At 41.8% G+C, this 26,875-nt stretch overlaps 1 protein-coding gene across 4 annotated transcripts in view; it reads left to right on the top strand.

Annotated features, from left to right (window-relative positions):
* Positions 1–26,875, top strand: part of MYO1B (myosin IB) — a 172,493-nt gene that overhangs the window by 20,012 nt on the left and 125,606 nt on the right. For all 4 annotated transcript variants that reach the window (XM_019662350.1, XM_019662352.1, XM_019662351.1 and 1 more), the window contains exon 2: positions 12,918–13,061. In XM_019662350.1, coding sequence (XP_019517895.1) covers positions 12,927–13,061 — 135 coding nt within the window. In that variant the 5' untranslated portion in view covers positions 12,918–12,926. The remainder of the gene's footprint in view (positions 1–12,917; positions 13,062–26,875) is intronic.

Raw genomic sequence — 26,875 nt, 5'->3', positions numbered from 1 at the left:
GTTACTCCAAAGAACTTTTCTTTAACCACAAGTACAAAGGCATTACTGAAGATGCATTGTTGAGTAATGCGTATTTTTCTCATCTCTTATTATATGGGTTTCTTAATTTGTAATTCCAGATTTCTTTTTGCTTTCATTGCTAGATGCATTTATCAAAATAGCCAGTGCCATTTTGCAGCTGACCATGTAATTTTAAACACACAGAAAACACTGTCACACGTGCCTCAGTGTCTTTACTTACGGTCATTCTGTGGATTCTGTGCATTTCCGTCTGTGCTGTGTGTGTTAGACCCTTAATACATTTTTTTTTGTTTTTCCCTGGTGAGGTCAGAATTAAGAGAGCTGCTTTCCTTTACCTCTGAGTAATTGTCATTAGAAGAGATTCTTGTGGACTGGCATTTTTGGCTTTTAACATTCCTTACAACCAGGCCCAGGATACATGCTCACACATAATGAAGGAGCTCAGTGTTCCCAGAGTTGAGCTTTTCTTGTTGAATCAGTATGGTGGAAGCTGAGACAGGATCTTAGGAGATGATGCATTTGGGTAACCCCGTTGTGGGGCAACTGAGACTCGGAACTGGCAGTGTGCCCAAGGCCACACTATGAACTGGCTGCCGAGCTGAGTCTGCAACTTGGATCTTCTGGCTTTTTCATCTGGAGCCACTGTGGTCGTCATTCTAACCTCTGTGGTCTGTTGCAGAATGCAACAGCTGACGTTTCCCTGTGAGACATGACTTGCTTCCTTACCCCAAAGGACAAAAAGAGTGCACTAAATCCAGTATCACTGAAAAGAGCCTGAATGATGGGACGGTTCCTTTTTAAAAGAAGATAGTTCTGCTCTGGTGTTACCCTGGGCTCTTTCATATGTGTGTCTTTGTTCGGCCAATTGTCTTCAAAGACCAATCCATAGAGGACCCCCAAACTGATAGATACAAGAAACTCTATGTGAGTGCCTACTAGGTGCAAATCACTGTCCTTTTAATCATAAGGGAACACCTTGAGTGATTGGATGGTCTGATCAAGTATAAAGAAAACAGAAAGAATGACTACAAGCAGGCAAGGGGGCAAGGGTCAGGAGGACTTCGGTGAGGATATTAGTGTATAGCACGAGATTGGAGCCCTCTGATTCACAAGTCAATTCATTAGAAAGGGAAGTTGGTTTTCCCCTGGTGGCTGTATTCCATTTAATGATCATTGGTCAACTCTGGTGTCTGCACCGGCCAGGAACATTCAGAGCTGTCGGGTGTGCCAGTTATATTTGAGAGGTTTTATGTTCATCTAGGGGTTCCAGGGTCTCGGGTTTGCCAATCTAAACACATTCGACTTCATGGAATTTTTTTTTTATCCTCCTTGAGGGAACAAATTGAGAAGTCTATGGGTTATAATTAGCACGTTCCACATCCCAATTAACAGCTGAGTTTGTGTCTCTGGCTATAACAGTGGTTTATAGTTTTTGGCTACCTTGTCCCGCAGGAACTCAGAGGCCTTTTCAGACATTAGCTCATTAATTCTCCTGACATCCAGTATGAGTAGGATAGTGTGACCATAAGTTCCTCCTAAAAGTAGGACGGCTTGGTGTTCATTCTAGACCTTCTAGGATTTTGGCCGGTGAAGGGTGTCAAGACTGTGGCGGGTAGAGGTGGGGGTGCAGTGGAGGAGGGCTGGGGGTGACTTTCGGACCCAGTCTACGGGGTGGGTCTCATTCTCTGAAGTTGCTTTGCACTTGGGCAGTTGTTCCTGCCATGACTCTGCAAAGCCTCCTCCAGGAAGTGATGGTGGGGACAGTGATATTGGCTGCATTTCCTCCTCAGGGTACTGAACCCCGTGGAATGTCTGTTGCAAATGAAGCAACCCTCTAGGTTATCTATCTACCTGGACACACCTGCCGGAAGACAGCACAAGGGTCCCGGAGCTCTTCAGGGTCAGAAGCAGACATGGCATTGGGGAGGGCCTAGCGTCTACGGAGAACCTGCTGTGAGTTAGGGCTTTGCTCTCCAGTCAGCCTGCATAATAATCGTAATAATGGAACGGATGTTGTCATCCTTGAGATTTGAGATCAGAAATTCGAGTTCCAGGGAGAATTCTTTTGGATTCAAGCCTGGGTCTGTGATCCAAAGCCTGTGCTGGGACAGATCAAAAGGGAATTCTCAGCCGTGATAGACTCTTGCTACAAAACCTCTGTAGAAAGTTACCCTTTCCCAATGTAGAAGGAAAGCTTCTCCTTAAACTGGGGTATCGGGAAGAGTTTGGCAGTTTAGGAATCAGATTGAAGGGTGTGTATAATATAATAAGTGTGAAAAACCACTCTCAGACTAGTCTTGAAAGCTTCCTCCTTGCCCCGGCTCTTCCAGAAGCCAGATGTGCAACACCTCAGGTCCATTTCTCTTTCTGTTAAAAGAAGGTTTTGCCTGGGCTCCTAAGACATTTTGGTCACACATCAGGAAGGATAGTTTGTAGCTTGTAATCGAAAACCTCCAATGTTGTCATAGCAGCCACTGTTATTTTTGACTTAAAAATCCATCTGATTAGTCTAGCTAATGTAGTATTTCTCATTGCTACAGTTGGAGGAAACTTTTTTTTTTTTTAAACCTGTCACTTTATGGATTGTGAAGTCCTAGATGCTGTTTTCTTTTAAAGATTTTATTGGGGCATTGGGGGAGGGGAACAGACAAGTTGCTGTCCTTTTGTTTTGCAGTCTAGTTGTGGAGGACATCGTCGCTTCACTGGCCCATGTTGGTATTATCATTGAGCTCTTCCCGGGAGAGGCAGTCGCTCGCTGGCTCTTGGATGGCCGCTCACGGCAGCTCACGAAAGCTCATGCCTGCTGCCGGCCAGCCCTACTGCAGCCTGTGCTGTCTTTGGCGACTCATGGCAGCCCAGCTCTAGGTTGAGCTGTTGTTCACCATCTTAGTTGTAGAGGACTCAGTGTCACTGGCCCTCATGTGGGATCCGAACTGGGGCCCTGTTGCTCAGAGCTGGCATCCCAAGCCAACTCCTAACTAACGTGTCACTCAGCTGGCCCAAGTCCTAGATGCTATCTTTTAAATCATTAATAATTGGTCTGTGTCTGGGAGTGAGGGCAGCTTAGCTCTTGGTTGATAGGCCAGCCTTTCCATAGCCAGACAGAAGCAAACCTTGATGTAGACACCTGGTGGTTCCTGGCCCCTCTCTGCCTATGCAGAGAGATGCTTTGGGGTGATAACCAGAATGTTGAATTTTAATTGCCCTTTCTATTCACAGAGCTTTTTAAGATTGGAGTCTGCTTTATGGTTTATGGGCTTCCATTTGCTTTTAGCTGTTTGTTTTTCACTTTCAGTTCAAATGTATTCCATTTTATCATTGCCTGATAATTTAATATCCTGTGTATTATCCAGAGTTTGAACACAAGGCAACAACTTATTATATGGAAATTGCCCAGTAGTTGGGCCCATTTTTTCCCCCATAATCAAAGATTCTCACAAAAGCCATCCTACCAGCAGCCCATTAAATACTCTTAACAAAAAGCTTTAGAGGAGAGGGGGCTGGAATGCTCTGTATGTAGTAGCTTTAATCGTGGAATAAAGGATTGGACGGTCAGATAACTATACTCTGTGAAGTAAATGCCATGGCTTCTCTAAGGAAGTGTGTTGATGGGAATGAAAATCAGCATTACCAGAGCCTTTTCACACATGCATGGCAGGGCCCACTTCTTATATACCCCGGGGAGCCCTGCAGAGAACCCCATGGGGTTTTGTGTCGTCCAGAAGCCCCGTCTCCATTGAAAACCACGCCATTTGGGTAAATTGTCCTCAAGAATGCAGTTCTCATTCCACTTGCCCTTTATTTAGGTTGATACATACTGAGAAAGTGTCTCGTGCTTTGATTTCGAACCTGACTCTTGCCTGAACTTTCATGTTCTTGGTGTATCCTCTAAGGCTTTTTTTTTTTTTTTTAGCTGAGCCATCCTGCCACCTGTTGGCAGCTCAGCGGCTGCTCAGCTCGGGCCGGGCATTGAACCGCTGTTGCTCAGAGCTCACACTCTTGAGCGAGCTCTTAACCAACTGAGCCACTCGGCCGGCCCTCCTCTAAGGATTTTTAATTGTTCTTTGCCAGTTGTAACCTGGGTGGGAAGGGTGAAGATGATGGAAACAGTCCTGCAAGGAAGAAGGAGCTGTGTCTCTGTAACGGGCATCCATTCATTTGCTCTCCACACCAGAGTCGTGTGAGCTAGGCAGTGGGGCCTTTGCAAATGGAGAACTCAAGCCTTCTCCCGGGCAGGAGGAGACAAGCAAACTAACACTGGAGGTGGACTAGCTTGTCTAGAGCATGCTGCCCACGAGGAGTGGCTACTCACACTGGTTTATGTCAGGGGGGCTTCATGTAGGACAAGCAGCTCAGCAGAACTTCTCGCAGGCCTGCCGCAAGAATCCCTCTCAGGATCTAAAGTGGCTTTTCTGTCTGCCTCATGAAGTTTGTCCTCAGTGCTCCTCTCTGCCCATGTGGTTTCTCTGTAAGAGCCCGGCAAGGCTGCCTTGAGTGATACACCCTGTCCCCTGGATGTTCATGAACTTCCTGATCCAGTGCACACACAGCCATCTAACTATAGCCTCTATGTCCTGATTTCAGACCCCTGTAAGCTGGTATCGTGGGGGCCGGTGTACACCCATCCCTAGCTCGCTATGGCCTGGCTGAAGGAGCTGTTGGAGGCCTTGGCACACTTGTGTGTCACACGAACTTTGCCTTAGGGAGGGGGCACTTTGCCAGGGCGAGATGAAACTGAGGAGGAAAGCTAGAGTCACGTTGTGGAGTCATGTGATCTCTGATAATGAATTTGTTTTTATTGTGGTAAAGTATATATAACATAACATTTACTATTTTAACCTTTTTAAATGTGCTGTTAAGTAGCATTAAGTACATTCGGATTATTGTGCAACCATCACCACCGTCTCTGTCCTGAGCTTTTTCATCTTAAAGTGAAACGCTACCCATTAAACAACTTTCTATTTCCTTCTCCTTCAGCCCCTGATGTGACCACCATTCTACTACCTGTCTTTATGAATTTGATTATCTAGTACCTCATATAAGTGGGGTCGTGTAGTATTTGTCCTTTCGTGACTGGCTTATTTCAGTTAGCATATTGTTCAGGTTTCTTCCATGTTGTAGCATGTGTCAGAATTTCCTTCCTTTTTAAGGCCGACTAATATTCCATTGTGTGTATATATCACATTTTGTTTATCCATTCATCCGTTGATGGATTTTTCAGTTGTTTCCACCTTTTGACCATTGTGAATAATGCTGCTCTGAACATAGGTGTACACCTATCTGTTTGAATTCCTGCTTTCATAGCCTAAAGTAGAATTATTGGGTCATTTGGAAATTCTGGTTCATTTTTCGAGGCTCTGCTAAGGGATTTGAATATTGGCTTAAAGACACTGGAGAGTTACTGAAGGATTTAAAGCTTACCTGATCAGAGGGCCGGCCGAGTGGCTCAGTTGGTTAAGAGCTCGCTTAAGGGTTTGAGCTCTGAGCAACAGCGGTTCGAGTCCGGCCCGAGCTGAGCTGCTGCTGAGCTGCCAACAGATGGCAGGATGGCTCAGCTTAAAAAAAAAAAAAAAAGTCTTACTTAAAGCTTACCTGATCAGCTTACCTGTTATTTAGAAAGGCATCTTGGGTATTGTGGTCAATTGATGGAGAGGGACGGAGGGAGAAGGCTGGCGGAGGCCATGGTGGACGGATAAGGTCGGATAAGGCAGAGACCCCTCTGAAAGCTGTTGCCTCCCCGGTGAGAACTGATGAAAGCTGAGCTTGGGCAGTCACCCTGGGGAACAGAGGGGAAGGGATGGAGGTGGGAGTGATTAAGGTGATACAATCAATGAGAAAGGCTGGCGATGGGAGAAGGAAGTAAGAGACAGGCAGAGGCCAAGGATGAGAAACGGGGTCACTTGTGCCTTTGTGGAATTTAGGGGGAATAGCATGGTTGTTGTTTTATTTTATTTTTTGTATTTTGGTATGGGATGGTAAATGATGTAGGTTTTGAACATGTATTCAGATGTTAGACACAGCCTTGTAGTAGAGATGATTGGTAGGCAGGCTGTTGATAATATGGGCTGCTAATTTGGGGGAGGGGATAAGGTAAGGCATAATGGAGCAGATGGCCATGCAATTTGGCTGAATTTAAAAGTGTTGGGGATATTATTGGTGTAACCACAGTTTCACACCTCTGGATCTATTTTGTATTCTTGCCTTGAGGCAGAAATACATCATACTTTATAAAACCAGAAACGATGGCCCGTTCATTGGTGAATAAAAATCAGGTTTCGGAAGAAGTAATGAATTCAGAAGGACTTAGACTACAGTATGAGTGTGTTGAATTTGGCTTATATTTTTTTTACTTATCTACATCTTCTGATTTTTTTTTTCCTGTAGTGAACACATATTGCCCTTCATCATTAAAAAGATCTTTGAAATTTAAAAAATTGCTTATTTTCTTTTTCTTGGCTGTCTCACTGGACTGTGATCTCCTGGGGGGTGGCCTGGGGAGGGGGAATTTACAATGGTTATTCACAGTGTGTCCCTAGCACTTAACACAATACCACAGACCAGGAAGACTTATTGTACATGGTGGTTGAACTGAATTGGACGGAAATTGAATCTATCTGCTCTCCAAGATGAGATTCCGTGCTATTTAAAAAGATGTAGGAAGGAAATTCCAGTGTTTCTCAGTCGCTTAGCTCATTATATTAGGTAGGTACTGAACCCCGTCCTATAGACTTGGCCCCTCTTTTGCCTTTGTTTTGCCATCAGGGTTTGCTGAAGTTTAGTTTGTTCATGAAATCTTGCCACATTGGCCCTCTTTTCGTACTTAAATGTGTTTCTCATGTTATTCTTAAAAGCATTAGTGATCTCTTCGGGAGCCAAATAGCTCAATTCTGTTTCCTGTCCTTTGTTGATAATATTATGTTTTTAGAGGAATGGATCCAAGCGACTTGAAGCTGCAGTCATTATTTTGCCTTCTGGTTGGGAAGGAACCTACCAACCCACCCAACCACCCACCCACCCCTGGCAGCTGTGAGAATGTGCATTGTTGAATGACTCACTTGTCACTCGTAAATTTGCATACTTGTTTTCCCTTTGTGTTTCTCTGAATGTGTACTGTGTGCAAGAGGCTGCCACGCTGTGCCTTTGGGGAAATAAAGATGAATAAGTTGTGACTTTTGACACCAAGGAGCTGATTCTGTAGAATAGGGGCTATCATGCATACATGACCACCACAACAGGAGGTTAATGAGTGGAACTGGAGTCAGATAAGTACAATTGTTAGTATGCTAAGAAGACTCCCTGACGGTTCTCCTCTGATGTCTAGTGCTAATGACCATACAATAGCTGTGTAAACGCCCTCATTTACAATTACCAAACCAATAGATACCTGTTTTCATTAAATTTTCCTACAAGAGTGGCTTTTTTATGGCTTTGCTTTAAAAGTTCTTTCAAATTTAAAATTCTGTTAATATGTTAATATTAAGCCTTGTAATCATTGCACCCTCAGCTCTGATTTGTGCATGTTCTTTCAAATTCTACAGTAAAACTGTTTCAACTTAGAAATACACATCTGTTCTCATCTGTGGTACTCTTGAGAACTTTGAATTACATGGGAGACCACCAGATGCTATATTTCAGATTATCCCACATCTCTTATTAGTATTAAATTAGTGATTAATTTGGAATAGCTTTTCAGTGTTTCTGCTTTGGTATCAAATAGTGGAATGATCATGCACTTCGTATGGATGTGTTGTCCTGGTCCCTTGTGCGGGGCTTTTGGCTTAGGGAATGTTGGTCTTGACATTCCTGAGCAGAGATGACATTAACGTAATAAGTGGCTTGTTAATTTAAGGCTGGTAACTGGGGTAGACTACTTACATTTAAATGTTAGCTTACAGATGGCCATTTTAAGATGGTATAGGATGTTTATGCTGCATTTTCTTTTGGATTTAGAGGAATGTTTGAAATGATGCTTTCAACATTTAAATGGTATTTTTACACTGCAAAAGATGTGAGTGAATGAATTGGTGTACACTGAAATATAGGTAGTAATTTTTTTTGGAGGGAAAGAGCTGAGGTAGCCAGGTAGTCACCTGGCGTCAGTCGGTGGGTCGGTGGCTGGACTAAATCAGCACCCCAGTATTTTGTCTTGCTTTCACCAAGGTTGGAGGAAAGAGTAGGTTTTACGTCATAATGAAGCTTTAACAGTGGTGTCATACTATATGTTGGACACTGTTCTTAGTGTTCATGCCAGTTAGGGGTCTTGGTTGTTTGCAGTGCAGGGGATGATGTAGAGACTTGGAACTGCAGAGAGGTTGGAAGACCAGGAAGGACACAGGAGGAAGGACACAGGCTTGGAAGATAGGCAGGAACCAAGGCAAGACTGGAGGACTGGGCAGCAGGACCCCTGGCTGAACCATGCTGCAGGAACCACCTGGTCTTCATGGTGCTGCTGTGGCTGCGGTGACTGATGAGTATAACCTCCAGGCTGTCACCACCAGCTTTCATATCCACCAGAACTCCAGGTCCCAGGAGGATGTGATTGTGCATAAGCCATGTTGCTTGGGGTGGAGAGAGCGCAGATCTTTCTCCTTTGAATTCTGTAATGGGAATTGGGCACTACTTCTCAAGAAATTACTTGTTATTACAAGGTAACTGGGGAATCGTTAAAAGTGAGATTAGGTGCAAAGAGGAAAAGGACTGTGTCCCCTTAAAAAAAAAACCAAACCAACCAAACAAACAAACAAAAAACAATTGTCTACCATGGCTCTCCCCTTTGGCTGCCCACCATTCACATACACCTTTTTTTTTTAAGCCATACTTATGCTTCCAAAAATAAAATGCCCCAGCCAACATAATGCAACTCTCCCGGTATGACTGAAAACATAGCCACCCCATATTCAGAGGCTCTGGTCTCCAAGATCTCCTCTGTTTGTTTTCTGTGGCTACATCTAAGAGGAGGAGCGTTGGGGAAGATGGCTTTGTCAGGGGCTGCGATGTTGTAGCAGTTCTTTTTTTTTTTTGTTCTTACGAGTTGGAGGTCTTGGGGTTGATTGTTTTAAGGATCAAGGAATTTAAGTCACTCACTGTCAGCCAGACTTTATTGGCAGTACAGATCTTGTAAAGATGTTGTTGGCTCTTAAGATTTATTTGCTTCCATGGACTAGTCACCAAAACTGGAGATACTGCCAATACCCAAGGTTTTGAACCTAGAACTTGGTCTGAGAACTTGTCTCCTGGCAACTGGACCTGGCCTTGGTGCTCTGCAGGGTGTCTTAGCACTTGGTTAATAGAATCTACCTGGGAGCAGTTAAGAAGTGTAAGCAGCAATAGATGGGGAGTGGGTGATACCTCTCCTGTGCTATGTCTTCATGGTTGGTGGCAGCGCTATCCCTCTCTCAGGCCGTAGAGGCAAAACAGTTGGAGCTTTGGATAAGTCCCATCTCCCCCCTCCAGGCAGAAGGACTCCTCTTAGCACCTTATGTCTCCCCTCTGACCTTCAGGCCAGTTTCACAGCATGCTTGTCTGTTTCTTGTTGATCCTTAAGAAGTAGCCAACATATACTCTGGTATCTGAACTTGTTTTTTTTTTTTTGAATTCTTTAAAAGTTGCAGACACAAAGTCCAAGTCTTAAAACACAACAGGCCATGGTTTAATCAGCTGTTTTATTATGAAGAATAAGAAATAATCATCTTGCCAGCCCAAGATAGTATGTCCTCATGCCCTCCACTCTGTGGCATTGGCTCAGCTGTGCCCTTTAATGTGTGACTTAAAACACCGTACTTCCTCATATCGGATTCTATTATTAGGTAAGATGCTTTCTGTTGCCAATAATAAACACTCCAACTCAAACAACTTAAACGATAAAGTGAACTAATTGACTTCCTTGACTGGAAACTTGAGAGCTGTGGGGTGGGCACTGTAGGTTTGTGGTGTCTTCAGGGCTCCGACATGAATTTTCTTCTCGGATATTTTCTTGCCCGGCTCACCTCTATGTGTTGGCATCCTCAGACTAGCCCCTTTATGAAAGCAGACATGGCCTCTTCAGTTCCAAATATCATGTCTGTAAATCATGCCATCCATGGGTAGATAGAACCTTTGTCCTAATGTACTAAGCTTCCAGCTCCGTTATATGACCAGCTCTGAATCAGTTACAGTGGCTGGGAGATGGAAATGTGTTGCTTGGTTTAGTGTATGTGGATCACGTGCTACATTCCTGGAGCAAGGTATAATTGGCTTCCCTAGAGCACCATGGATTCCCCTGGGGGTCTTGGGAAGGGTGAAGGTCCACATCTACGCATCAAACAAAAAGTATCTTCAGTGCTCCGCATGCGTTTTCATTTAATTTCCCCATGGGAATTCTTCTGATAGTTTATGGAAATCTTGAGTTAGCCAGTGATTCTGACCTTTGTTCTTATGATAAACATTGTTCTTTCAGAGAAAAACAAAAAACAAAACCAATTTCTTTTGCTGGAGCAAATATACCAACTAATTTCATTGAGATGTCAAAATGAACCAAACCAAGGCTGGAGATGTAGTCACAATGAGGGAAATCAGCACATTTGTAGGAAGATAGGGACACTTTGTAGGAACACTTTCTCAGTGTTCCATTTTTACCAGGAGAGTGAGGGAGAGTGTCACTGTTTCCCCTGGGTAGATGCTAAAAAGACAAACACAATGAGGCAGAGCTGTGCTTGAATGACTAAAAGAATGTTAGTAACCTTTCAGCTGGTTTACCCCCTTGTATTTTGGTTTGCAGAAGTTGTATTTTCAGGTTTTCCACTTTTACCGGTTGCCTATAATACAGCATTTGTTTTGTCCCCACCCTCCCTCCCCCTTAAGATTATAAAGTTGAGATACAAATGTAAAAATTAGAACCCATACACATTTGATTGAAATTTATGTTTGAAAAGATGGTGAAGCAGGTGTAATGACAGAAAGATTGGCTGCTTAATTATTGTTACCTGCAGCCAACTGTTGTTTTTCTGCATCTGTTTCCATAAATAGACCTTATATACAGGAATCCACCTCAGGGCAGAGAGTTCCCATTCAGCCTCTTTGCTTAATTTAAATCGCTGGTTTGAGATGGTTATTTTTGAAACCCATCTCAGGTTGACTTCCCCTTAATCCCTAAGCCTTCTTCCCTCATCTGCCAAATTATATGTAATGAATCGCCGCTAGAGTGCCTTTGGCATTTCAGGAGTCTGAGAACTTGAAATTTGATTTAAATGTTAATTTATTGTGACAAAGGTTGGGCACTCAGGTTCCTATTCCTGTGCAAGTCTTTCCATGGACTTGGCCTTTCCATGGACTTGGCGTGAGACCAGCTGTCTCTCTGGCTTCTGCTGCATTTCTAGAGAATGGCAAATGCCCCCACCCCTACCTAGTTCGTTTTAAAACAGAGTATGGCCTACTTCAGTGTGCATGAAACCATTCTTAGTGCTACTATTGTTGGGTTTTAGCAATACCTGGGGATATTTATTTCAGGTGTAGTTGGCATGAAGCTTAAACAAACAAAAAAACCCCCTTATAGTAACAAAAGTTAACTCTATTTTTATTCTTTTGAATATTAAATACTTCCTTATTTTTAATTTTTATTTTCTGGTGGTGGTGGTGGTTGTATACCGGAGAGCTCTGTTTCTTCTTGGTTTCTTTTTGGCTTTTCAGTGCACACTTAAAAAAAGCTTTTTAATAGTGTCAGAAATAAATTATATGTTTGTGAATTTGTATAAATTATTAGTAATTAGTAGTAAAGAATCACATAATTCCCAGGCTTTCCCAGCCCTTTAAAAAAACAGCCCAACTCAATGTAGTTTCTGTTGCCTGTCAGAGACCCACTGAATATTCTATACTAGAATAGAACATTTATTTAAATTGCTGATTTTTAAGGAAGGAGATCAACCTCTATAAGATAAAATATGCCTGGGTGACTCCTTAAAGGAAAGAATTAAATGTACATTTCCCTTATTATTAGGGCTATGAATATACATTGCATGTTAGTTTGATTTTGCTGTTTCAGTGGTATGTGTGATGGAATGAGAATTAAGAACATTGAAGTCACTCTTGGCAGGTTATATTAGATAGGCAACCTCTGATTTACAAGTGGGTTGTGTGCTTTCGAAGTCAGCGTTGATGCCTCAATGAAAATTTTTCCCATAGGTGCAGTGGTATAAGTGGTGACTGAGTTCTTTGGCACAAAATGTAACGCATTCAGAAGGAACCATAAGAAAAATTTCTTAATCTCTCTGAGCTTCCTCATCTTAAAGTGAGGGTAATGATAACCTAACTCATAGAGTTGTTTTGCGGATTAAATTAATTAATGCATGTAAAGTTCTCGTTCTAGTGTCTGATACGTGGCAAGTACCCAGTAAATGTTAGCATCACCTTTTAAATACTGTTTCCTGGGAAAATGCATTCTGAATGTCATCGTGGAATACTGGGGGATGCCATCTTAGGGGAAGCAGGCTTACATAGGTTCAAGTCTGACAGTGGGATGTAAGGGCTGGTGGAAAGGGGTAGGTCGGGTCTCTTGCTAGAGCCTTGTAGCTTCTGATTGGGAAAATGGGATGTTCTAAGAAAATGGGATGTCTCTGTTCTAAGAAAACGGAGACCCTGGCTTCCTAGTGGTTCCTTCTAAAGATGGACTTTGCCTGGGATGATGGCCTGGGAAGGAGGTTCGTTTGTTGCAGCAGGTCGGCAAATGGGGCTTCTAGTAGCATGGCAACGACTGTAGCCACCTCAGAGGCTGCTGACATAGTGTAGGGAGGGCAGGCTACCACGTTCGTGAGGCAGGTGAGGGTCTTTTGGAACTACCAGTGTTTCATTTCTCCAGTGGTGCTAAAACCCATCTGAAATAATTTTGCTTATTTAAATTGACCCTTTCCCCCTCTTTCTTATAGCCGGAGACGATGGCCAAAATGGAGGTGAAAACGTCACTTCTGGACAATATGATTGGAGTTGGAGATATGGTTCTTTTAGAACCACTCAATGAGGAGACCTTTATCAATAACCTCAAGAAGCGCTTTGACCATAATGAAATATATGTGAGTATGCACTGAAGGTCATCTGTGGGGTTTATTTAGATTATGTATTTTGTGGCAAAGAGCTGCCTTCTCTTCCTCAAACTCTTTCTCTGTCTCTCTTTTTTTTTTATTGGTTTGTCAGAGGTATTTGTTTATACCCTCAGGAAGAGTTTTGTGTTTGCTCGTTTGGCACATGAGTAATATTGATTAGAGTCAAGTGAGTCTACTTTCCATATGGTGTTTATAGAGCGCTGACTTGCATGAGATGTTGGGGGCATTCTACAGCAAGCAGAGGAATACTTAATTCCTGACCTCTGAGGAACCATATATTCAGGCAGAGTTTTTAAATCCATAGGTGTCTTGGATGCCTTCACAAGATCAGCAGTCTAACCTTTCAGAAGCTGTTCATAAAATGCAAGGCAGTGAACTGTCAAAAAATACATGAACCTTCTTGACAATTGTAGTGAGTAGAGACAGCAGATTACCAGATAAAAATATGTGTTTGGTCCCTGGAGATGTAGGAATAGTCATGTCCTGCTATATGAAAGTGTAATGTCATATGCAAAAAGAAAGCATATAAATATATACAATAATTGGAGAAATTTAACGTTGTAAAAGTTCTTTGTAAAGTATTTCACACTATTACTTTAACTATCAGGTTCCTTAAATATATTTAAAACATGAGTAAAAAATACATGTATATGCAGCTTTTCAGAAAGTTGCGTTAAGCCCAGAAATTTGCATCTGTTCAGGTAGAGGTGTGTTGTTAATTAAACCAAGGAAATGGGCATTGGTTTCCTGTACCAGCGGCTGAGAAGGAAACAGGATGGATTGGATGGAAGTGCATAGTTTTAATCGTTTCTGCTTTGCTTCTGAGCTCTTTTCCCCTTTTTATTGTGTCTCTGTGCCTAGAGATGAATGAGATTATTGGGACGTGCCTGTTTTCCTATTAATATGGAAACAGTAGGAGAAAATATAAATAAATAAAAGGAGAGGTCATAGCTGATACAAGTAGGATCAGTTATAACTTTTGTGGAACGAATATATTTAAAAAAATTGTATGCAAAGCCATGTTAATTTATGTCCCACATCGCTTACCTTTTCAGATAGCCAGTCGTGTCTCAAGGATAACTTTGGATAATTTCTTAATGAAATAATGGTCACCATCTGGGGACTGAACTTTTCATCTTGATTGATTTGTATTGTTGGTGTTAGGAGGAGGTTGACAGTAACATGAGATATGTGAATACTGCTCTTGGGACATTAATTTGATAAGAAACTAAGTTCTGAGATGTAGCTATGCAAAATGCTGATGCAAATGGAAAAGGTATAAAACGCTGCTGCAGAGCAGGGAAGAGGTGTACTCTTTGGCTTGGCAATGACAACCTGGTGTCACCTTCCCTCAAAGCACAGCAGTTCAGCCGTCAGGTGGGAAAACCTTACGGTTCTGCAGCTTTAATTGAAAGTATGGTCTGATAACAAATAAAAGACAGACTTTGAACATTGGTTTCCGAGATGGAGATAGGAGGAACCAATTATATTGTAACTAACGCTGCTGATCGTTTTTCTTTTTGGCTCTAAGAAGCACAATTCACTTTTAGATGAATTGAAAATAGGATGGAGAGTAGGACATTACCTGCATTCAAATACCTGATTTGTTGTGCCCACTAAAAATAAAACAATCCCCTTTTTAACAAAATGCCAACTGTTAACATTCTTGAGCAGACAAAATGTCTGGGTTTCAGCCCCACATAATTTTATTCTCTAACTATTTTTGGAATGCCCTTTCTGGTATAAAACAAAAGCAGAAAATTTCTTTCTGCTTTCAGATATTCATATCAGTTAAAGTTTTCCATGATACTTTGGGACTGTCTTTTCTATGAGGTGTGTGCCTTCATTTTGTAACTTTAATCAAATCATATTGGAGGGTTGGGCATTCTCTATTTGAAGCAAAAATACAAAGAACACGACAGGTTATAGAATGTGTGTCATATGATCCAATTTTTTTTAATGGGGGCTTTAGGGATGGGATGTGGGGACAAGGAAAGGTTATTCTGTAGACCTCTTTATTATAAGACTTAAGTCAGACATGTATTGTTTTTATAATTAAAAAAATACTGTACAATAAATTTGATTACCACACCTCTGCAACCCCACACGTCATGTATACCACCCTTGGGAAATCTGTTTCTGGTTCTTATGCTGATAATATTCCTGCTTTACTTTTGTTCATGGATTATAAAATGTTTAGCCTGATGCCAAAGGCCAAGTTAATATGACATGCCGTATTTTACTGTCTGGTACTTCACTTTGTTTTTAAAATTCTTTCCCAGAAAATAAAGGTGCGTTTTTCAAAAAAATCTCTTTTGTAATCTCATAGCTTTGTTTTATTCTATAAAAGTGGGTGACAGTCCACGATGATTCATCATGCAAACACATCGAACAGTCATGTGTTCAGAAGTCATGGTTGACAAAGTGGCCAGTGAGCGGAAGGACCATTGGCTCATACTTTCGAACTCTGGCTAAATCCATGGCCTTAGCAGCCTCCTGTGTGAACCAGCTCCAGCTCGGGGGACCCTGTTCTTCCACCCTGCCTTCCATGTCCACCCTCATCCCCCATATCTGGAGATGAGAAGTAGTCCCCACCTTCACAGAGCTCTCACAGGGGATTGCTTTGCCTCTAGATGTGAGTTATCAGCTCTCTAGAGAATGCATAACCCCTAGTGGATCTCCAGGCAGCTGAACCTGGAAGTAGAATCCCTTGTGACCCTAAACCTGAAGTTCTGCGTAGGCCACTTGAGTCACATACACGCTTCAAACTACTGACCGTGGTCAGGCGACTGCAATGAGCTGACTGGCTCAGGACAACAGTGTCTCCTCCTAGGATTAGGGTGGGGTCAGCTTTTTCCAAAGTAGATGGGCTGTGTGTAAGGGGGGTGACACCCAATCAGATGTATCTGTCACCATGCTAGAAGAGGAAAAGGGGAATGGATGCTGATGAGGCCACCTGCTGTAAGCCCCTCACAGGTTTTTGTAGGGGATTTTGTAGTAGTCAAGTGGCTTTACTGATATTGGTACCACCTTAGAGGATATCCGCCCTGGGAAGTATATCGTTTGAGCTCTAGATTTCCAGTGTACCCAAAGACATACTTCTTTCCTAGAGAACTAATGGGGGAGAAGAGTAAATAGGTGCTTCAGGGACTCTGGGGCATAGTTGAAGTTCATTCACTTTAGGGAAATTTTGTTGACATCTTTGCTTCCGAAGTAATTCAAAGTTTTATTCTATTCTCTAAGGCATATGGTTTGTTTTAATCTAATATGCTCCTTGCAGTCCTTCTTTGAATAAGAAGTATTTTTATTATTGACAAGTAGATGTAGTTTATTTTCCACCTTAATTATCAGGTTGGGGATCATCTAGATATAGAGGTCGAATTAGTCCAATTTTCAGATCTCATGTTAAACTCATTGTAGTTGTAAGTGGACTGTTCTGACAATCTAGTAAAAATTGTCTTAATTTTTAGAAATTAGTACTAGAATTAGGATCCCCAGAAAGATGGGGTCAGGTACTTTTATGAAAGATACTCAAGGGCGTGCTCCAGGTATATCCATCGTTCACGTTGAGGCGGGCTCACACAGTTGTTCACACACCGAGTGGCTTCATAACCCAAGCAGAGTCTCTAATCTGGGCCAGTTCCAGATGTTGACACGGTCTTTACCAGAAGGGCTTTTCAGCTGGAGATGGAGGAGGGTCAGGTGAGAATCGACAGGGAATGTTGGCCTGGTGGAGTAACATGCAGGGTCAGGACTCTATTTGCTTTTATTCCTCCCCCTTGGCAGCGTGCAGCTCAAGCTGGGACCAGCTGCAGGACGTGCTGTTCAGTCTAGCAGCCTCTGTGTGGGGTCAGTGGTGGGAAACGCTGGTTGTGACATTCCCGAGTGAACGCTGCTTTTCTGTATTCTTTCTGTCCTTTGTCAGACCTATTTCCGGCCTCCTTCCCCCTGCCCTGGCCAGATGGAATTGTGGCAGGATTTCATGTGGACTTGTCATGTAGAGGACCCAGACAGACATGATGCTGTTTTTAGAGTGACTGGTCAGGGCTGTGGTTCTGTTCAGGAATGGGAAAACTGCAATTAGGGCAAGAATACTGCCCAGGGCAAATTTGGAAACAAAAGAACCAAGGTGACAAAGAAGTATTCTTGGTGCTGACAAGTAGATTTGGTTTGTTTTCTATCTGAATTGTCAGGTTGGGCATCATCCAGATATAGAGGTCTGAATTAGTCCAGTTTGAGGGTCTTAAGTTAAACTAATTGTAGATGTAAGAGTGACTGTTTTGAAAGTCTAGTAAAAATTGTCATAATTTTTAGAAGTTAGTACTAGAATTAGGATCCCCATAAGGATGGGATTATATGCTTTTATGAAAGATACTCAAATAGAGGTATAATATATTTGGTTTAATATATTGCAAAGTAAATGAAAATAATGCTTTTTAACATTTATGCTTTTATTTGAAGTTTCAAAAAACTTCTCATATAGCCTCATGAAAATTCCTACCTTACAGGTATAACATATATTCCTGGGAATCTTGTGTAAACGGTATATTAGTTTTTTTTGTTTTTGTTTTTTGCTGCATAATAAATTGTCCCAGTTGTAGCAATTTAAAATAACATACCTTTGTCATCTCACTGTTTCTGTGGGTCGGGAGTTCGGGCATGGCTTAGCTGGGTGCTCTGCTCAGAGTTTTTCTTTACCAGGCTCTCATCAAGGTGTCCATGAGGACTGCAGTCTCATTGGAGACGCAGTCCTTTTCCAAGCTCACGGGTCATTGGCCGAGACGTGGAGCCCCTGTTGGCAGGGGCTAGAATCCAAACATCCAATATAGCGCTATTTGTGCTACTTAGACATTTTCCAATTTTTTTTCTCTTTTAAAAATTTCCTTTAGAAAGTCTTTAGTTTTTATTTTTTAATTACAAAGTAACAAATGCTTTTGGAAAAAAATATTTAGATAGTACGGGCATACCTAACATAAAAATGTAATTTTTTTACCTCAATACCTCAGTCTCATTTCCAGAAGTAATAGTAGTTAATAGAGCAGTGGGTATCTTCCAGATTATGTAAGTTTGATTAAAAATTAATTCTTTCTGTTTTACAGCTGTAAGTAAGGAGGTCCTCCTTCATTTAGATGGATGGACCTTTCCCCAGAGAACCAAGACCCAAACAAGCTTGAGTGAAACAAAAACTGTCTTTAATGCTACCTCCCATCCACCTAGACAAAATGGGGAGAGGAGGAGGGGATCCCTGACCTGGCACCCCCCATCCACCTAGACAAAATGGGGAGAGGTGGAGAGGATCCGTGACCTGGCACCACCCATCCACCTAGACCAAGTGGGGAGAGGTGGAGGGGATCCCTGATCTGGTGAAATGAAACACCTAAGCTTCATTGTGTATGAGCGGTTCACCATGAGCTGACTCAGCCTGCTCAGCTCATTGAAAAGGTGGAGCATGAAGTTAACACAAGAACAAATTGTGTGTGTTTTGAAGAGTGTAGCTTTGGTGTTTGGAATGGAGACAGTGTTAGCAGGCTAGACAAAACTGGTGAAAACAGCAAATCATGGGACTGAAGAGAAATGTTGTGTCTAATTTCTGAGCACAGCCTATCTCTTGGACAGGCTATATAATATAATAATTTTCAAAAGCAATAATTTTTGGTGTTAACTTGCCGTTTTCAACCCATCCAAGCTCTCTTGAAACCTTTGGTGATTGGAAAATTTCTTCTCCTTAGAACTTGCAAAATGGACACACAATTTATATGTTGTTTATTTTCTGAGTGTACAGCTGTTTCATCTTGCAGGCACTATATAGTTCTTGAAATATTTGTATAATATTTACAATATATTAATATAAATGGTTGAAACAATTGTAAAGTTCTATTTGGAGGAAATTAAGGCCCGACCTTGGGTTTCTGGAAGTTTCATGTTTTGGTGGCAGTCTGGTGCGTGCTGAGAAGCAAAGTCCTGACCTCGAGTCCTGGCTCTGCCCCTTAGTGTCTGTGAGACCTGGGATAGGGGCCTCAACTCCTCCGTGATTGTTTTCTTATTGGTGAAATGATAAATGATGACAGCTAACATTCATTAAGTCCTTATTGGTGCACTATGCAATGCTAAGCACTTCACATGTATTTTTTCATTTGATTTTCACTGGAGTTCTATGCACTGTAGGTTTTTATATTATCTTCATTTTACATATGAGGGAATTGAGGCTCAGAAAGGCTAAGTAACTTGTCCAAGGTCACACAGTGAGTAGGTATTGGAGCTAAAATTCACATCTAGGAAGTCTGGCCCCAGAGTTCATGCTTTTAATAATAGCCCTCCTGACTTAACCCGGTTGCCATCAGCATCAGATGATACCACTAATATGGAAGCGTTCGCAGTCTACCAAGTGCCATTCAAAATAATTGCGGATGACACTGAAGAATGTATAGGTTTGGAACAAAACAGTCTCAACAACCCAGACAAATAATTGAAATGATAATCAGTATTCTTGCCGTGTGTTAAGCACTCAGTAGTACCGTGACAGGAATTAGTGGGACATGGAGCAAGTGTGTTCAGTTATAAAGTCATAGGCACTCATTCGTCACATTAGTGGTAACAGCCATTAAGATGGTGTTTTCCCCTCTGGAAGGTGGGACAAGACACTGGGAGGAGATTTTTTCATGTTCTCAGATGGCAGGTGATTGACAGCTGCACATGGTCCTTCATCGTTGTGAGCACAAGGTAGAAGAGGAAGGGGAAGCAATTCAGCGCAAGGGACATGTGGCCAAGTTTGCCCTCTTTCCACATGCATCTATTTCTCCTGTTATATCTGTAGCACAGATAAAATTAATGGTAATCCTAATTTCTAAAGAGAGGCTGTTTTGTTTCAACTCTGGGAGGATGGGTGGAGGGGAGATACAGTGTGGCATATTGGGAAAGGCATGGACCTTTGGCAGATAGGTCCACGTGACCATTTTAAGTAATTGAAGGTCAGTTCTCTCAACCACTGTGGCCATTTTAAGTAATCGAGGGTCAGTTCTCTCAACCATAAAATAGGTATCATGATGTTTAGCATCTTAGCCTGGTGCTTGGCACATAGTAGGAATGGAGTACCTGGTATGTCCGTGGCCATCTGAGAAACTTGAAAACCCAGAATGACTTTTTTTTTTCAAGGTTTCAGATACTGAGGTTTTCTTGTAATTGGACTCTTTCTCTCCACTCCCCTCCCGTTGTTGTATTACTACTTTCAATTAGCCACATAATATTATTCTCAGGACTTTTAGCCAGTAGAATACCTGTAACACAAGACCACTCTGTACCTTAGTTAAGAGAGTTTTATTAGGTCTGGAGAATGGTATGCATATATTGTCTATTTACAGAGTTTATCTCAGTGAAGGCATGGTATTATTATTGTGTTATCCTGCTCTAAAATAAAGACTGCCCGAGGTGATATTTTTAGCCAGCATTTCAGCGTGGCATAGAACTCATATATAGTTCTTTAATTCATAGTCTGAAATAACTGGCAGCACAGGAACAAAGGATTATAATATGATGGTAGTTTAGGCATGTCTCCAACTGGACTGACAGTGCCATGCCTAACAAGCATGTGGCCTCCTTGGCAGCCACTGGTTTCCATGATCTCCTGGCCAATGCATGCACTCCTGAGCTAAGGCCAGGGGTTTATGGCACAGCCAGAGATAAAAAGAACAGGGCTTGATTCTTGGCTCCAACTTTGAATTGAGAAAGACTGACACAAAAAATAAAAGATCAATGGAAGCAGATACTGGCAGTCATGACTGCTGTGAGACGATGACCGGCCACGTGGAAACGGAAACTATGGATAAGAGTCTTTGAAGTAGACCAGTCATGGAGTAGAAAGAGAGAAAACCAGTTAGTAGCAGGCCCGGAAGAAGCAGACACCTGAGCAGGGGATGAGCCCATTGATACTGGAACCGGAGGGGAAGTCTTCACAAACTTGTGTTGCCTTGGTGTGTAGTGATGGCTTGCACCCACACTCACTCTTACAGCTCAGTGATAGGCTGCTTTGGGGGTCTGCGGGTGTGTTCTTAGTATAGTGAAACTTTCAGCGCTTGATGTAATTTGAGAGCCTCTCTGCTGAGCAGCTCAAGGAGCTTGGCCAAATCACACTTCTCTGTTGTAGCGACATAGACTTGGGTGTAGAGCTTTGGCAGGAAACTACCTGTACCCCTGATTGCGATACCTTTGGCAAGTGTTTAAACCCTTCTAATACCTTCAGTTTCTTCCCCTGTAAAAATAGGCTATTATAAGTATTAGTTGTGTGTGTATGTGTATATATCATACATGTATCACAAATATGTTCTTAGTTAGACTGAAGATGTGAGGTGTACACAGTGAATTACATTGCTTCAGATATATGACGTAGGTAGAAGCCTAAATTGGTTATTGACCTTACATTTGTAAATTTCACTTAGGCAGTTTTCCACAATTTTGAACCTGTGTTTAAAAAAACCAAAGGGCCGGCCAAGTGGCGCATTGGTTAAGAGCTGGCTTGGGACGCCAGAGGGCCCTGGTTTGGATCCCACATATGAGGGCCAGTGACACTGCCCTCTACAGCTAAGATGCTGAACAACAGGTCAACCTGGAGCTGGGCTGCCGTGAGTTGCCCTCAGTGACGTAGGCTGCAGCCCCTGCTGCAGTGGGTTGCCATGGGCTACCGTGTGTAGCCAGCAGCCGCCGTGAGCGGCCGTCCAGAAGCCCGGCGACTGATCTGCCTCACCCAGGAAGAGCACAATGATGGTGCCAACTTTGGCCAGTGAAGCAACACCCTCCACAACTTAAGACTGAAGAGCAAAACTACAGCAATTTGTCTGTTCCCCTCCCCCAATTCCCCAATTAAAAAAAAAATCTTTAAAAAAAACAAACAAAAACCAAACAAAGCGTTGGGTTGACTAAACTGTCTTTAAGATCTAATTAAGACAAAAGTCCTCTTCAGAGGAATTTGGGAAATCTTCACAGATGTATAATTAAAAACACTGTGACACATAATGTCTTGATGTCTTGTAATCAAATTTCCAGGATCTGAGACCCAAAGAACGGTCAATTCCTCCTCCTAAAGGGAATAGCATGTTGTCATTTCTGGAGTGTCCAGCAGCTTGTCTTGCAGAATCATTTCCAGTAGTTTAATTAACAGTAGTTATTAACAGTAGTTTCATTAAGACGTACCTTATGCACTCATCTGATAACTCACCATTTCCATGTATACATAGACCGTTTTGCAGGACTCTGGCTTTAAAGGACGCCTCAATGAATTTAGCTGAGATACTAACATGGTACACGCTTTTGAGTCCTGGTTTGGCTATTTACTGTGGCCACGAGAGTCCAATGGAGCCAAACTGAGTTTCTTTAATCACAGTAGGTAACATTTATAGACTTCTTGCTGTGTTTCATGCGGTAACACACAATTTCATTTACTCCTCAGAATTAGACGAGGGAGGAACTAGTGTCATCCTCCTTGTCCAGCTGAGGAAACTGGGGCTTGGAGAAGTTTATGTGCCCAGGTTCACAGAAAAGTGAAAAACTTTGCCCAATAACGTGGAGCCCAAGGTTTATACAATATTTGAAATATATTTGATGCATTATAATGCTGTTGGACATAGACTCTGAATGAAGAGCTCAGAACACTTGTCAGGATGACTTGGCTTCAAATTCAGTCTGTTTCATCATCTAACCCCTCACCCCACACACTGACTTTTACTTCAAAACTGCTTCGAGACTGAAGCTCAGACTCCTCACCCTGACATACGAGGTGCTTTACAGTTTAGCCCAATTTTATTTTCTAGGCTGTTATTCACCGGAGGCCTTTCTCTAGGCAAGGTGTTCCATTCCCTGTCTCTGAAATGTGACTGGATGGGCCTTTGTGCCTCTGACAGTGTTTGAATCCATGTTATATGGAGCATGTATCAGAATTCCCTTCCTTTTTAAAGGCTGAATATTCCACGTTTGTTTATTCACAGTCATTGATGGATACTTAGGTACTTCCACCTTTTGGCTGCTGTGAACAATGCTGCAGTGAACCTGGGTATACAGATAATTGTTTTGAGTCTCTGGTGATTCATGCTTTAAAAAAAAACAACAATTTGAAGGATACAACTATCTTAGGAAACTTTTTTAAAGAGAGTGGGGTTCAACTATTACCTAGAACCTAAAATGTCATATGCCACTCTTTGGGGGAAACATTACCTGAATCATGCCCATCTTTTTAGACCTGTTCAAATCCTCGACTCCCCTGGGGCATTCTTGGGTCTCCAAGGTTCACAGTGACCTTTCCTTCATTGAAACCCCAGGCACTCATTTAGACAGTAAGATAAGAAGATTAATGACTCATTCAGGCAAGCATCACTTAAATCCTATTTCACAATCTGTTTTCGTGGCCAGAGTAGTTAACTCTTCGATTTCATGTTTTCCGATCTAAAAGTCTCACCCTCCTAAGCTCTATTATAAGCCTGGTCTGTGCCCACATCTTATATTTCCCACTATGTCTAACATGATGTTTTGCCTAAAGAAGCTCTTAGTAAATTTGTTGCATGCTTGTTAAATGGGCATAGCCCAAATTCAGTCTAGGCGATCAGTGCAGTTATACAGCCACGTGAAGGGCGATTTTTACCTGAGTCCTGCCCCATCCTGGATTGGAACTGTTATTACTTCACAGGGGAAAGCAGCATGGCTTAGAGACTGGGACTTCGAGGACTTTTACACGTTCTGTAATATTTCTTTGGTGCAATTTTAGGTTAAATAATTAGCATGAATTAAGATACTTAAATAAATCTTGCCTGTTGCATTGCCACTTTCCTGGTTTATTTCTCTGAAGTTCAGGGATGATTATGATACAATGCCTTGCATTTCTTCATGATGTAGGCACAACTTTGTGTGCTGGGATAAACATTAAAAAGAAATCTTTTCTGTTGAGAAGAGACTTTTTCCCTCTCACTAGAAGACCTATCCTCCCTCCCCCTCCCCCCTTGTTTATTCCTGGTGGTATACGGATGTCTCCATTCCTCAGAGTCAAATAGGAGGGTTCTGCCCAACAGAGCAGCTTTCCATTATACAAAATGTGAAGGTACCACTTTAAGGCATTGTATGTATAACACGTTTCCTGTGATTAGACACCCTTCTTGGCCATTTTTTGTCAAAGCTTCCTAGGCCTACCAGACGGCATGGATTTGTATTCTGTAATGAAAGGAGAACAGATTCTTGGCTCCTGGTCCTGATTCCACTTGTATTAGATAATGTGGTCATAGCACTTCTTTGTGCTCCATTGTTATGGACATGAAGATGGAGAATTCATATCTATCTCGTGGGGATTTAGGAGGAGTTTAGTAAAAAGGTGCATATTAAGTGTATATATATATGCCAGCATTTTAACGGGCTTGGGGATGAGTTTTTAAGGAGCTGCAGAGACTATAAACAAATAACTAAAATTCATTCTGAAGAAAATACGGAAGCTGGGTAGGTAGGCAGATGGGATGCCTAGTTAGAGCCTTAGCAAAGCAGGGCTTTAAAAATATATTGGAAGAATTGGATATTTGAAAAGAAGCATCCGAGTAGCCATCATGGTGAAAAGTCATCGTAGAATTTCTTTACAGTTTTTTATGATTTAGTTATAATTTTATTTTCAATTTCATATGGGAAAGTGAAATGTCAACCTACAGGGTTTTAGGGCTTCTAAAAGACCTTAATGTTACCCTGAGAAGAACCATGATAGGAAAGACGTGAAACTTCTCTGAGTTTTTTGGCGTATATATACTAACGTTTTGTTTCTCTGGCATTGTGTATATACAGTTAGTTCTACATAATTGAGGCTCATAAAATACTAAAATTGTGCCTCATTACTTAACTGGAAAAAAGCACTGCATGTAGCCTTGTCATCAGAAACAGAATGCTGTCTCTCATTTTGGCCCTTGATTGTTATGCTGTGTGTCTGACTCAGTGCTATAATAAAGCGCCCAGGGCCAGCAGAACTGAACGGTTGGCTCTTACTCTAGGTAGCTTTTCATTTCTACACTTTAGAATTATTTTGATCACTCTTTTCTCCTGTTCTTTCTTTGTTTGCTTCTCTTTTTCTTACCCTTTGTGTCTTCCCTTTGCCATTATTGGCCGGTGTTCCTCCCCTTAGGGTGGGAGTTCTTATCTTGGTATATCCATTGTATGCAAACTTTTATGTGCTTATTATATGTGTGTTTTTTTCTGGAGAGAAGGTTCATAGCTTTCATTGCCATCTCAAAGGGATCAATAATGGAAAAGCCATTAAGAACTGCTCTGTAGCATTATTTTTTTGAACTGCAAGTTTCAGCCCATTGGTGAGAGATGAAAACCACTTAGTGGGTTAGGACAAGCAAATTAATTTAAAAAAAAGTGTAGTGAATAGAATCAAACAAATATATCAATGCATCGTGTATGATTAGGGTATTTATGGTTTTGTGAAATTGTAATTTCATATATATATATATATTTATGTGTATATAAATAGACACTCAAGTACACATACTTGGTGGTGATGAAAATTTTATTTCTTGCCATGAGTCATAGTCAGACATTTGAAATACACTGCTATAGAATGGCCCCAGTTTACAGATGTTTCTGCTGTTTCTTTGTAGTGTGCTGACATACCATGTGCCGAGTTTATTAGAACTGTGGCTAAAATGAAAGTAGGCTAAAAGGCTTTTCATTTTGCAATGTTTACAGAATTAATTACATAGGAATATTTAAATGGGAAAGAAAGATAGAAGATAGGCCAACAGTGACACTAGCATGATTGCTGCATTTGAGAGTAAAACCCAGTCCTGGGAGTCCTGAAGGCGAAGACCATTAGCAGTGGTTTTCAAATCGAGTTGCAAATTGCTTTATCTGGCGATGCTTTAGAAGAGACCAATGCCTTGCCTCTCCCTAGACCATTGAAATAGAATCTCTTAAGATGGGGCTCTGGAAGAACTCTTATAGAATAATATTCATGGTCCTTGATTTATATACAGAGGTTGCCAAAAAATATATATACACATTTTAAGAAAGGAAACTATATTAAAATTGTAATACTCAATATATACCAATAACAAAAGATGAATACAAGTCACATTTGACTTCTGCAATTACAAGAGGTGCTCAAGAGGGTTACCATCAGTGTCCAGACACTTCTGAGTATGGCGAGCTACTGCTTGAGCAACATTGACCAAAGTGTCCACTTGTACACATTTTTTGGCACCCCCGGTATATATCAGAGGATTTTTTTGGGGGTACTGAATTGTGATATGGAGAGTGGAAGTTCATGTCCTCCAGAAAAGACCAGTTTTCACTGTAATCACAATAGGAATACTCAAGTGTTATTTGCAAGGCATCTGTTCTGGAATGCTAGAGATATGTGAAATATGAAGACAGGATTGTTTTGACTTCGGAATGTTTGTACATTCTTGATTTAATGTCTGCCCTTGAGAAGTAAAAGATAAACTTGCTGATTGAAAGTGCCATTTATAGCAAGGTAGAGCTTTTCCGCTTGCCCTTCCCCGTTTCTTTTCTTTTCTCCTTGTTCCTTTATCTTCCTTCCCCCTGCCCATCCCATCCCATCCCCCCATCCCCTCGGACGGCAGAGGCTGGTCCCGCAGAGCAGTGGGAGTGGAGGGAGCTTTCCTTGGTCATGGCGGTGGGGTGCATATGCCTGAGGACCGGGGGTGCTGAGGGATGCGAGTGTTACGGGAGTTTCGGTTCTTCTTGCCCACGCAGTGAAGAGTCAGAGGCCAGCAAGCTGATGAGCATGCAGGCAGGATTTATTAGTG

The sequence above is a fragment of the Hipposideros armiger genome, unplaced genomic scaffold (genome assembly GCF_001890085.2).
Source record: "Hipposideros armiger isolate ML-2016 unplaced genomic scaffold, ASM189008v1 scaffold_372, whole genome shotgun sequence".
NCBI classification, from domain to species: Eukaryota; Metazoa; Chordata; class Mammalia; order Chiroptera; family Hipposideridae; genus Hipposideros; species Hipposideros armiger.
This window is presented reverse-complemented; position numbering and strand designations above follow the sequence as displayed.